The 12,949-nt window shown below is 36.4% G+C and overlaps 1 protein-coding gene across 2 annotated transcripts in view; it reads left to right on the forward strand.

Moving 5' to 3' along the window:
* Positions 1–11,474, forward strand: part of ZFC3H1 (zinc finger C3H1-type containing) — a 40,593-nt gene extending 29,119 nt beyond the window's left edge. For both annotated transcript variants that reach the window (XM_071552213.1, XM_071552214.1), the window contains exons 25-35: positions 857–962; positions 1,038–1,236; positions 1,695–1,789; positions 2,795–2,905; positions 5,084–5,188; positions 5,277–5,442; positions 6,158–6,258; positions 7,323–7,424; positions 8,022–8,061; positions 10,441–10,503; positions 10,629–11,474. In XM_071552213.1, the coding sequence (XP_071408314.1) occupies positions 857–962; positions 1,038–1,236; positions 1,695–1,789; positions 2,795–2,905; positions 5,084–5,188; positions 5,277–5,442; positions 6,158–6,258; positions 7,323–7,424; positions 8,022–8,061; positions 10,441–10,503; positions 10,629–10,766 (1,226 nt within the window). In that variant the 3' untranslated portion in view covers positions 10,767–11,474. The remainder of the gene's footprint in view (positions 1–856; positions 963–1,037; positions 1,237–1,694; positions 1,790–2,794; positions 2,906–5,083; positions 5,189–5,276; positions 5,443–6,157; positions 6,259–7,322; positions 7,425–8,021; positions 8,062–10,440; positions 10,504–10,628) is intronic.
* The last annotated feature ends 1,475 nt before the right edge of the window (positions 11,475–12,949 follow it).

The raw sequence follows: 12,949 nt of genomic DNA on the forward strand, positions 1-12,949 counted from the left end.
CTGCATGGCATGGCTAGTTTTCTTTGGCTTAAGCAAGCATAAATCCAAGCTTCAGTTGTCATTCTTTCTTACCCTTTCTCCTCTTAATAGGATGTATTTATTGGAAAGTTACTTTCCTGGAATATTAGCGTATTTCCTTAGAAGAGGCAGCGAAGTGCATATGTTTATCTTAATTCCAAGTTTAAATAAACTGAATAATATTTTTAACATGTAAAGGGAAGAAACCAAAAGAAATTGTCTTGCTGCCAGAGGTAGACCTTATGGCCAGCAGACAAATGCTATTATGTAGCATTTATAAATTTCAGTGCTTAGCATGTAGCCAGCAGCAGTATGGCATTGTCACTGAGAAGAATATGCTACAAGTGGAAATGCAGTGTGGAAATACTCGAGGATGAAGTGTAGCCAAGCTGTGAGAGTAAAGGCATGATAGTAGTGGGGTGTTCATTGTTGGATAACTTTTTATTATGCTGAGAAGAAAAATAATATCCTATATTAGCTTTTGTCTCAATGGCTTTCTGCAGCTATTCTGGAAATGGGATGTGATTTTAAATATAGTGATATGCTTCTATCTCTAATACTGCTTTAGCATTTTGTTGGTGGGATGTTTCCTGTTTTTAAAATGAGTAAGAGATGAAGCTGAAAGATTTTTGTCCTTGCACCATGGTGATAAGTGTAAAGAACGCTTTTCCAAAGATTATCTTTTTGTAATAATTTGCAGAGGCAACACTCTCAGTAATATCTTTCCACACCTATGTATTTTCATTATGTTAAAGGAGACTTTTTTCATGTTAAGACTTCAAATAACAGTGAGGTTGCTTGATGTCTAAAGGCTTCGTTTTTTACTTTTGTTTTGAAGATGCGGTAAAAACATGTACTGATGAAAGCCTTGAGGCTGACAAAAGAGTAGCTGTGTGCTTTCCTCTCTACAGAAACATGATAGCTTTGCTGAAACTGCTTGAAAGGTAAGTTGTTTCAAGACATTTTAAACTGGAGTGCTCAACTGTTTTTCTGAAAACTTACTTGTACTTTTCTTCAAGGTGGGAGTCTGCTGCAGAACTTTGCAGATCTTTATTGGAGCTCTGTCCTAACAACTGTCAGCTCTTGGAGAGTTTGGCCACCTTGTATTTGCAGATGGAGCAGAGTGACAATGCCTACAAGGTGTGGATTGGAGCTTTTGAGAAGAATCCTCAGAATGCAGAAGTTTTTTATCGGTTGTGTAAATTTCTTATTTCACAGGTAATACTCCCTTTCAAAACTGTTTTGTTGATCTCCTAGCGTTATGAAGTTTGGGGTTTGTGTGTTGTTTGAAATAATCATCAAATGGATTCATCTTAGTGTTTTTTTTAATATCTAGTACTCGTTTATATAAATGCGAACAATATAATTGGCCAGATAAGTGACATGATAGAAGACAATACTATAAATTATATAAAAGCATAAATTTGTAGTTTGGATTGTTCTAATTCAACATTAATATCCTTAAGCAAGAACAGAAAGTGAAAGTAGATCTTACAATATTTTCTCTGCTTTTTCCTGCTGACTGACCCAGTTAGACTTAATTCTTGAGAGAATGAAAACAGGGATACACTGCAGAGATAGACACACCACTTGTTATTTATTTTGGTTAAGCTATTGTTACCATTTTCAGGTTGATGTCTGATTTTAACTTTTTTATTTAAACCACAACAAAACAGGAACGATCGAGCAGTATTCTTCCACTGTTGCAAGATTTTGTGGCAGCTTTCTTTGAGAATACATGCCAACAGCATGGTCCCATGGATCTCTTAAGGTACATTTAGAATATTTTTTTAGTTTAAATTTTGGCAATATTAGCATTTTCTTGAATAAGAAGATAGTTTAGAACTTCTAAACTCTTCTATTTTTTAGCTTGCTTTGTTTTGCCAAAACTTCAGTGAATGATGATTTGGTAGTTCATAAGCTTTATACTTGTTTTTGCATAAGCTCTAATTTGTAAAGCCATGAGTATCTAAAGATAAAATAGCACGCAAGTTGAATGTCTGGATTTGGGTAATGAAAATCATATATATATATATATATGTATGTGTGTAATGTGTGTATATATGTGTATATGTACACATACGCACGCGCATATATGAAGGTTGGTTTTGGTGTTTTCCACCCCCCTAATTGCTAGGAGCCTAAAATTGCATATCTAAAATACTCTATTTAGGCACTCGCAAAAGAGCTCAATTCAGAGGTTCAGCATGCTATTAATCAGAATATTATTGATAAAAAGACTGAAGGTTCATATATAGCCTGATGATCTTCCACTTGAATTTTAGCATCTATTTGAGAGACTTACTGAAGTTTCGGAATATGGAAGTTCCTTATGCTCAAAATAAAGCAAAAACCTTCTGTGCTAAAGCTTATGCAGATGAGTTTTTGTAATGTTTTTATCTCTAAGTCAGGTGTCAGATTTCTTCCTGCTTACGTTTCGTTACATGAAATTTAGTACTAGTAGTGCAGTCTAGCTGATTGTATGTAGATGATTCTGTCTTAATGTATTTTATGTGCGGAGGGGAAAGTCTGAGATATAAGGTAACATTTAACTCTGTACATAATGAGGGAATCAATGCCTTCTATATTACCTATTTCTGTATTTCTCTGTAATGGTTTCTTTATAAACTGTATCTGGATAGAATTAAACTGAATCTGAGAAAAGTACTTATTTTTTATTATTTTTCATGGACTGGGCTTTTTAACTGAATGATACATCTACATTCTTCCATGTAGAAGGATATTCTCATTTACTACTACTTTTTTTCACTTGTAGATACCTCTTGAATTTTCCAATGCCAATTGAATTTACATCACCTCTCTATAAAGAACATAGCATGGATGATGTTGTTAACCAGCAAATCCCATATTTGTGGCAGATCTACTGGTGAGATTTCTGTAAAGATTTTCTGAGAAACAGCTCTTGGGTCTAAGTAGATTGTGTTTTCAAAAGCAGAGTATTTGTTACTTGCCTAAGCAGTCTATCAGTTTGGGTTCTTCCAGTAGATGATTTGCCAGTCCTTGGAGAACCTTTCAGCCTGCTTCACAGTGGAGATAATTTTATGAAACTAAATTGCCTGTCAACTTAAATTCTACACTTAAATCTGTCAGAAATTCTGACCTACAGGAACAGTAATAGATGTGTTCATCTCGCGGTGATTTTTTAATTTTACTTTTGTTTTAGGTTGCTACTGCTAGTAGTGTTGTTCTTTCTTCTGACTTTCAGTTGTCTCCCTTTTATTTTAAAATAGTTTCCCCATTCTATTTATTCCTGGTCTTCCCACCTTCCTTGACCCACTTTTTCAGCTCATCATGGAGAGCAGCCCCTCCACAGCAGAGTGACCTATTCCTCTGCAAGACTGAAAGGAACACATCTTTGTCATATAAACACAATCTTCCGTTTTTGTTTCCTCCACCATTGGTTTTGACAGCAGCAATATACAGGTTTGCCAAACACCCAAGTATTAGCTATTGATAACTTTCTATGAGTTACATAACTAATTTCTTGAACTGGGGGCTTACGCTATTCAAGAAATTTTCCACTTTGTGGTCTGGATTTGTCAGTCTTCAGAAGGAACTATTGGGCTTTTCAGATGTGTAAGGGGGCAAAGATGATAATGCTTAACATACTGAATGAGGACCCCTCAAAAGGTCTTCAATACTGTTGCTTATAGATTTTAATTGCTGGACAATGTTTTCAATAAAACTTAATCTGAACGTTATATATGTCATCCTAATTTTTTATGTTGCCCATGTAATAGCAACTGAAATGCTTGCCTTTTCTTCTGCTTTTTTTTGCCTTTTTTTTTTTTTTAAGAAAGTACCTCTTCACAAGCTAAATTTTGGGTTTGGCACTTACACAGTAGAAGCAGTTACTAAGAGTCTTGAAGTTACTACTTTGTTGTAAGGGACCTTGACTTAAGCTCAGATGTTCCTGTATTTTAGCTCCTGCTTCTAAGAGGAGAGATTAGTGGTCTGAAGTGACTAAACTACTTTCAGAGCTAATAATTGAGTGCTTCTCTGAGTTTTGCTACCGTAAGTGTGCAGGTACCTGGGCCTGCATATCTGTCTTTCCTTTCTTCAGATACAGAGAACAAAAAGCGTAAAAGTTCACTTTTACCAACTGAAAATAGGTTAAAATCAGCGAAGCCTCAATGCTCATGTAACAATGCTTTACTTGGAAAGATCATAGCGTGTATGTGTGCACTCAAATGTATACACACTTTTTAGAAATAGTAACAAATTGGTGATTTAGTTTGTAATTCTTGGGGAAGGCAGGAGTAGAATCAGGCACTCTATGTAATGCTAGGCAGGAGGGTTCTGTAGCAAGGTAGTGACATAAGCCCTATCTTTGTATTTCGGTAGTTTCTTTCATGAGGTTGGTTTTTTGGGGGGTTCTTTTCCCCTTATGACTTACTGAAAGTTGTACATTTTTTCCACTGTTATTTTACACCTCGAAATATGGATTGTTCCCTGCCTCTTGTTCAAAGAATGTATCTACTTCTGTCTTTGGTGAGATCCTGTATGTTCGTCTAGTTGTATGTTTCTTTCACAAGCTGTTGAACAAAATTATGGTGTGTGGGGTTTTTTGATTTTTAATTGTCAGGTGTTTTTTTTTTTCATCTGGCAAGATCAGTATGTTTTTACTGCAGGTCCTAGTAATAATTGTTTCAGAACACTAAGTCTGATACTACTTCTCAAGTTGAAATATATTGTTCTAGGGTGCAAACTGAAACTCAAGACTTGGCTCCATCCTATGGCAGTTAGAGCATTCATATTAGAAGGATTAATAAAAGGGTAGTTTACAGGAATAGAAGATAAGTCATAATATTAATTTACTTTTAAGGGTTGCGTGTTAAACTGCATAGTTGCTTTATTATTCGTTGTTATCTGCTTTTGAGACTTACCCATTTTAATAAATTGACCCATAAATTAGTCCATGATACTGCTAAACTCAAAACACTTTTTTTAGCATTTGAGGATGGGACATTGTTCATTATGTATTATTGTGTAATAACATGTATTGTTTGTGACATACAACACTTTTATCTTTCTATATAAACAGTTTGTGCCAGTCTATTCATGCAAGTGTTGGTGAAGCACTGGATGCTTATGAAGCAGCTCTGGGGGCAGTGATGCAGCAGGAAACTGTTCAGAGCATTTGGTTGGAGTAAGTTTGTAAGAGAAGAAAGTAAATTAATCCCAGCTATTAAGTGAAGGCTACCAGAACATCTTTTTTCTTTTCCTTTTTCTTCCAGTTACCTTGTTTTTATCAATAGCAAAGTTGTTGGATCCAACAACAAAGTTCAAGAATTCAAGCTTTTTACTGATCTAGTGAACAGATGTCTGGTGACAGTCCCCACAAGATACCCAATTCCATTTAGTACTGCTGATTATTGGACCAATTATGAGTTTCATAATAAGGTAAAAATGTGTCTGTGAACAGTTTTAATTAAACAAAGAGGCTGAGTACGTGTTAGCAGGTACCTGTAATTTACTTGTTCGGATACAGCACCAGTACTATATGAACACTGAGAGCTAGGAATTACTGGGGAAAGAAACAAGTGTCTGAGGGTAGTCGTGTTTTGAGCAGAACTGTATCTAGCAGCGACTTTTTGAATAAAGCGTGTGTAAGGCAAAGAAAAACTTTATGGCATATTTTAATACAGTGAGTACAGCTGTTAATGTAAAATGGTTTGTGTAAAGGAGGGAAGATATGGTTGAGCAAGAGGGGTCTACAGAGCTGTAACACTGGCAGATGGAAACAGTATTTAAGCTTTCAGTTTTCAATCACAGAAGTTACAGTGGTTTGAGAAAGAGAGGGGATAAAGTTCGGAATAAAAACAAGTTGAGCAATTATATAGACAGAATAAAGCTTATAGAAATCCTGGATCCTGTTTTGCTGACATACAGTGCATTTCTCTTTGCTCACTGAATGCAGACTAGAAGGACTAAAATGTGTGATGCTAGCAATTTGACACTAACTCTTTATGATACAAATTGATTTCCTTACCCTTGAGGGATAAGGTTTGAAGGTGGCAACTCACTTTAGTCATAGTGTTCATGGTTTGTCATTTCACTGTTCTTAGCAAAGTAAAAGCTATAAAGTGGATTAATGTTTATAATTCAAATTCTCCAGGTAATTCTTTTTTATTTGAGCTGCATTCCAAAATCTCAGCATTCCAAAACCTTGGAACGGTTTTGTTCTACCATGCCTACTAATCCTGGACTCGCACTGAGGTATGTAAAAATACTTGTAATCAGCATCAACAGACTGTTAACTACTGTTTTTTGTACAAGACGTGCATGATTTGGTTTCTGCTACAGAAGTAAAACTCTTCCTCTGTTATTGCATGTTGCTTGAGGCATATTGTGCCTTTTGACTTTGTCTCACTCTTTTATTTGACAAGGTTCTGTTCTGTCAACAGACAGGTTATAATTATACAGGAATTAACTCTGCATTGTACATGATGAATAAAAGTGGTCAAAATTTCAAGTGTGTAGAGAAATGTCAGATATATAGTAAAATTGTGTTGCTACTTGATGATCTATTACAAGTATAGCTCTGGCACAGAACAAATAAAAATGGATGTACCAATCTACAACAGTGCTATGTTAAGCATTTAACTTGCTATTTATTTAGCAAAGATAAACCAAAATTTAAAAAAGTAATCTTATGGGAATCATAACCAGTTAATGAGTTAATGTAGGCATTGCACTGATTCTTCCTTGAACAGTATTTCAGAATGTGCTCTTCCAGGATTAGAGTCCCATGTTTTACTGTGCAGTGAACGCATGAGTATTTCATTGAGTAATTTTGAAAAGTCCTGAAACACTGTTCATCATCAACAATAACTCCAAAGAACTCAAAGCAAGACTTGAAATGAGTGTGTGTGGTTGTGGGCGTGGACAGAGTGTGACATACCTGCCTTTGGCACGCCAAGTTGAATGACTTCATTTTAAACCAAGTTACTAGCCACAAGACTATGAAACTACTTTGCCTCCTTTTGAACGTGCAGTTACCTTGTGCATGCTAAAAGTGGGTGCGTAATCCACTTAGAACCTTTTAACGTGCCAAGAGCATATTTTCTGTCTGATTTCACACTTTTGAAAGTATCTTAACTGTTTTGTTTTGTTCTGAGAGTGTGATCAGTCAATATTGTATATGGTGGCTTGGGTTTTTTCCTACTTGAAATTCTTGGCTCAGATTAGCTATGTGTTGCGTAATGGATTTGTATCTTTGGATAGCTTTTCTGGTCCAAGTGATTAGAGCAGTGTTCCTTTCTCATGAATACCTTTTACAGACTGCTTCTGCGATACTGGGAGGAGAGCAATGTTCAAATTCTGAAACTACAAGCCAAGATGTTTACATATAATATCCCAACATGCCTGGCCATCTGGAAAATGTAATGCAACAGTCATACATCTGTTTTCATAGATATTGCTTTTGTTTATAAGGTTTACATCACAAAGGTAAATCTAAAATGTCCTTCCAATTAGGCTTGTAATGGAAGCCTCTCTTTCATTAGCTTATTATTTAGAGAGTAACTGTTACAGCAGACAGAGGTACTGTCACTTCTTTAAAATGAGAAACGGAATTTCCCTCTTGGAGAAACTTATGTAAGTGGATATTATACAGATAAATACGAATGATGTATTTACAAGTTGCCTTTTTAAGTTCACCTATTGACTTCTGTCTCCCCCTCTCTACCCCTCCCCTTTATATATTACAATAGCAGTATTCTCCATTACCCAGTGATGATGAACTGATGTTTTTCTTCAGTGTTTGTTCATAATGGGGAACAACTGAAATGTCTTGCTCATGTAAGGTTGTTTTTAAAAAATGGCTATTTTTATCTTTTCACTATAGATTAACCTCATTGTGGAATTTAGTCAGTTTCTTCTCAAGGAATTAGTAGTTCCATTCCACAGTCAGTATTCTGCCACTAATGGCATTTAAAATAATTTAAGAATAAATGTTTGTATATATTTCTTTTCCTCAGAGCCATTGCTGCCGAATGCTTTCTAATGGGACAAAGAGAAGTAAGTCAACACAATGTACTAAAATGAGTAAATACGAAATTCTGTAAAACTTCATATCTTGGCTTTATCCAAAGCAATGGTCATCTTTTAAATCCAAGATTTCTAAGTAGTTGAAATACTTCAGTGTCTAAACACCAAAACATTTAGCTCAAGTATGAGAACTGTCTTTGACAGAATGGATTGTATAAGGAGTACTTGTGCGTAATGTATCTGTTTAGCTTTCCCCTCAGTGTGAGGGCTGTTTTCTTCTCCCATTTGTTTTGTTTTTAACTTGAAGGGGATTGCTAAAACTTTAAATACAGTAGAGGGAAGAAAGACTTGTTTTGCTGGAACATACTAATAACTATCTTTACAAGTAGATAAGAAAGCTGGAGAGGAACTTCTTACGGGCATGTAGTATTAGGAGAAGAGGGAATGGCTTCAAACTGACTGGAGATTTAGGTTGGATATTAGGAAAAACTACTGTGAGGGTGGTGAGACACAAATAGTGTGCCCAAGGAAGTTGCAGATACCCCATCCCTTGAAGTGTTCAAGGCTAGACTCGATGGGACTTTAAGCAACCTGGTCTAATGGAAGGTGTCTTTGCCCGTGCCAGGGGATTTGTAATTAGATGATTTGTAAGGTCCCTTCCAACCCAAACAATTCTTTGATTCTGTGAGGTAGTTGAAAGTGTGGGTCTGCCAAGCCAATGTATATAGAGAGTTTGAATACACAAAAGTTATTTTTCTCCAAAAATAACTAGTTTACTTACTGATACTTAGGGAAGGGAAAAATCGCTATATACAATCAGTTTTTTGCACAGGAACTGAATCACAGTTCAAACAAAATTATCTTCCTGATATTGTTGCTGTCACCTTCAAAATACTCTTCTGTCTGTGGAAGATGCTGTGTATTTGGGGGCAGGGGGTTTATCATGAGGCCTGGATTTGTGACTCTCCGGTTTGCTTGTGTTCCAGGGCTACTTCTCTGCTCTGTCTTGTTTTGTGTCATTCTTTTAGTGACTTCTTAGGATTCTTGTTTTTGTTTTTTGTTTTTTTTGTCAGGAGTCTTTTGAATCAATGTTAAAGCTTAACTTATCCATAATGGGTAGCATGGCTATTGTTAAACTTGCATGTTTTAAATCTTTTCTTTCCTTTTTGTGGTCTCCTAGAGTGTTTAAAAAGAACATCCCCTAAGCAGAGTTATTTGGTTTGTAAGATCAAATAATTCAAAGTCAGGAGATACCAAAGGCATGGTTGCCTATTCAACCTTAATTCTGTCTCTGTGTTGATGGTTTGGTGTAATCTGTAATTAGTCACAGATCTCTGCTTCAGTCATTGTATTAGATGGACTACATCTCAAGGTACTGCCTATAGTAAGGCTGGTGACTGACAAGGTCCCTGATTTGTTTGGTTAGGAAAAAAATATATTTCAAATGCATCAAAAAAGAGGGCCCTTAAGCAATATGAACCAATTAAAATGAAGGCATATGTGGAACACTCTAGCTGGATTACACCCAGAAGAAATCTTGTGGTTTTCTTCTGCAACCACCTCACTAGCTGTATGGTCTGTGGTAAAATCACTGAAGTAGACACACACAGGGCAGTTGGGTTTTTGTGGGGGTCTGAGTTTGGGATGTAGTGAGCACTTAAAGTTGTTTACATAAGTCAGTGATTGTTCCAGATAACTGGATTTTCTAGTAAACAAGTAGAATATGGGTTTAAAATTCTATTGTGATTCAGATTCTGGATTTCCTGTTCCTGGAGAAACTGTCATTTATTCTCTTCAGAGGTCATGTAAAGGTTTGTTGAAAAAATATAAAAATGGGTACAAGTATTTTAAATGCCAACGCCTCCCCTAATGACTCTGATTTAGTGGCACTTTAAATACCAGTAGTTGGAGACGAGTAAGTACTAACATTAATTATTTCGGTCCTCTATTTTGACCCATAAAATGGTAAAACCATTTTTTTTTGTTTTGAGAGTTGCAAAAACTCAGACTGGTTGTTAAAATACACACAGAGGCTGAAAGGAAAAAGCCCATGAAACAGTTATTTTCATTACAGGATGATACGCAGTAAACAAGACCTTGAGACTACCTATTGAGTGGTGAAAGAGAAATACTCAGTAAGCTGCTTCATTCCCTGAATGTGTTCCATCCTGTGCAATGAATGAGGCAAGAATCTCGTGAAGAAAAACAGAATGTCCTTATGTAACTAATCATGTTCATACAAGGGTCAGAATTAAGGTCAGACATAAACTTGCCTTTGCTTCTAGTGGCAATTTAATTCTTGACTTCAAAACTTTTAAAAATTATTGCAAAGAGATTTTTGTGCTTCAAATCATTCATTTTGAGTACACGAAATTGTGCTGACTTTTAATACTTGCCTTTATTTTACAGGTCCATCATTTATATCAGAGAGCCCTTCAGAAGTTACCTCTATGTGCAACACTGTGGAAAGATGTAATGTTTTCTCCTTATGATTCAGTTTGAGGTTTCATGTAAATTTTCTGCATATCCCATATCCATAGATGTGGTGATGCTCAGGCTTTGGCTAAATCTTATGTGTGCTTCCCCCTCTCTTTCAGCAACTCTTGTTTGAAGCGTCAGGAGGAGGTAAAACTGATAACCTGAGAAAACTAGTTTCCAAGTGCCAAGAGGTTGGAGTCAGCCTAGATGAGCTTTTAAATTTAAACACTTACAGAACAGAAAACAAGAATCACTGAACACTCAGTATGATCAGCCATAAGTCCTATAAAATGCCAAAATCAGTTGAATGGTTCTTCAGGCTGATCCATGCCCTAAAATCTGTGTAAGGCAGATGAGTATTGCTGAGCATATCAAGTCTCCAGTCTGATTTCCTTGAACCTGGAAACAATTAACATGACCTTCCTCTGGAAACATGAACTCCCTGTCTGGCCTTGCTTCTGGGCCCTGCCAGATTCTCGTAACATCATCTACGTAAGTATAGTTAATCAAAATGACAGACTTTATTTTTTTATGTTTTCTTTTTATTTACTGTTTTCTTTGTTTTGCTGTTCCTGATTCACTTGACACTCTCGCTGATGCCTGAGAGATCTGTGTTTCGGATTAATTTACTGGGCTGTGTTTACAGTAAAAAGCAAGTAGTCCATTTTGGGTTTTTCCTTTTTTAAACCTTTTTTGAGACTTTTTCATTACAGGATTTAAAACAAAAGCAGCCGCTCTTAAGGAAAGTGTAACTGCCGTGGCCACAAGTATGCTTCTTGCACTTGAAGGCTCTAAGAGGGTTGCTTACTGCCCTTTTCTGCATTGGACTCATGGCAGAGACTATTAAACTTGAAGATTAAAGAAACTATTGCAAATGCCAGTGCATCAGAACCTAAGAGTGGTCAATTATGTGCAATTTTTTTTGTAAAGAAATTTTAATTTATAATAAAGTTTAACAGTTTGAAGAAAAATATTACTGATGTGTTTTGTTTTGGTATTACCTTGGGGTGTCACAGGTGCTTTCACAGAGAGATTTTCAGTACAAGCTGACTTAAAAAAAAATCTGTTTGTAATTTTGATCAAAAGGCAATGTGGCTGAGTTGCCTATTGTGGATATAGAATAACTCAACCCCTTGGTGTTTTTTGTCCCCTTGCCTCAGGTACACATACGTTTGTCCCATAATGACTATTCCCAACAATAATACCACTTCAGTAATGGGAAATGCATTTTATATTATCCTTTTTGCCTTTAATGAAATGAGGCCATGCTCCAAAACTGCTACATGTCCATTGCAGAGAGATGCTGTCAGCCCACTGAACCAGTGATGGGGCTCTTTGCATCAGGTTGGCTTACCACCTGTTTTTCCATCTGTGCCAAATCATATCAAAAGGATGGTTGTAGTACCTGTTGCATTGGTGACTTTTATGAAGATTTATGAAGATGCCAGGTAAATGAGTAGTCTTTGTATTTGGGAGTGAGGCAAAGTGGTTTATGACATACAGCTTCCAGTAACTTTCAAACCCCTTACTTTAGCTGAAGTTACACATGCAGACTACAAAACCAGTGTCAGAAAAGCTGATTCAAACCTGTTCTTCATTGTAGTAGGTAACTTTGATATTTTTTCACACTTACATAGTACTGCACAGACCAAGAAAGTGCACTACTTAATGGTTTGGGTTTTTTTGTGAAAACCTCTAAAGTTTGGTAAATGCTCACTGACATTGCCCAACCATTTTTTCATAATTTGTCTTTAAAACTTTACAGGTAAACAGATGATGCGTTTCTTGCAGCAGTGCTTATTTTAGTTGGATACCGTTTTACCTATTCTGCTCTTAAAAGCAGAAAATCTGTCAGGAGTTACAGCACTTTTAATGTTGCCCTGTATGATACTTACATTAGGCTTGTCTTGCACTTAGAGCTGTTGCTTTGTGACCTTTCTTGCCTTGCTATACAGTGACTTTATAAGAAAAGGGCCTAGTGGCTCTTCCTGAGGTTAAGCTTTACATTTCTATCAAGGATTCATCAATGACTTCTCACATGCTTGAAGATAAGGGCATGGGGAACCAAAACCCTGCAATGTTCTGGCTTCTATTGGCCGTAATTCATACTGTTTTGATTAAAATATCTGTATGTTTGGCCATTTGACCTAATTTTGCTTGATGGTATATGAAAGTGGCTACCTGTAATGGGCATTGTTAATGTAGAAGCTGAAATGAAGTATGGAGAAGCAGCACAAGCATTTCCCTTCACTAGACAAGAAATAAAATGCACTGCTGGGTAATGTAGAAGTGCCAGGAAGGATTTAGTGCTTGCTCTGGTTTGCACTTACAGTGGAATCCTCAGAGCTACAAGGAGGGCTTTCTGTTTCAGAAACAAAAAGGGGGTTCCCATCTATCATTTGTGAAACCTAATTCTTCACCAGGAAGAAGGAATTTACCA

Source organism: Pithys albifrons, chromosome 3 (assembly GCF_047495875.1).
Source record: "Pithys albifrons albifrons isolate INPA30051 chromosome 3, PitAlb_v1, whole genome shotgun sequence".
In the NCBI taxonomy this organism is placed as follows: Eukaryota; Metazoa; Chordata; class Aves; order Passeriformes; family Thamnophilidae; genus Pithys; species Pithys albifrons.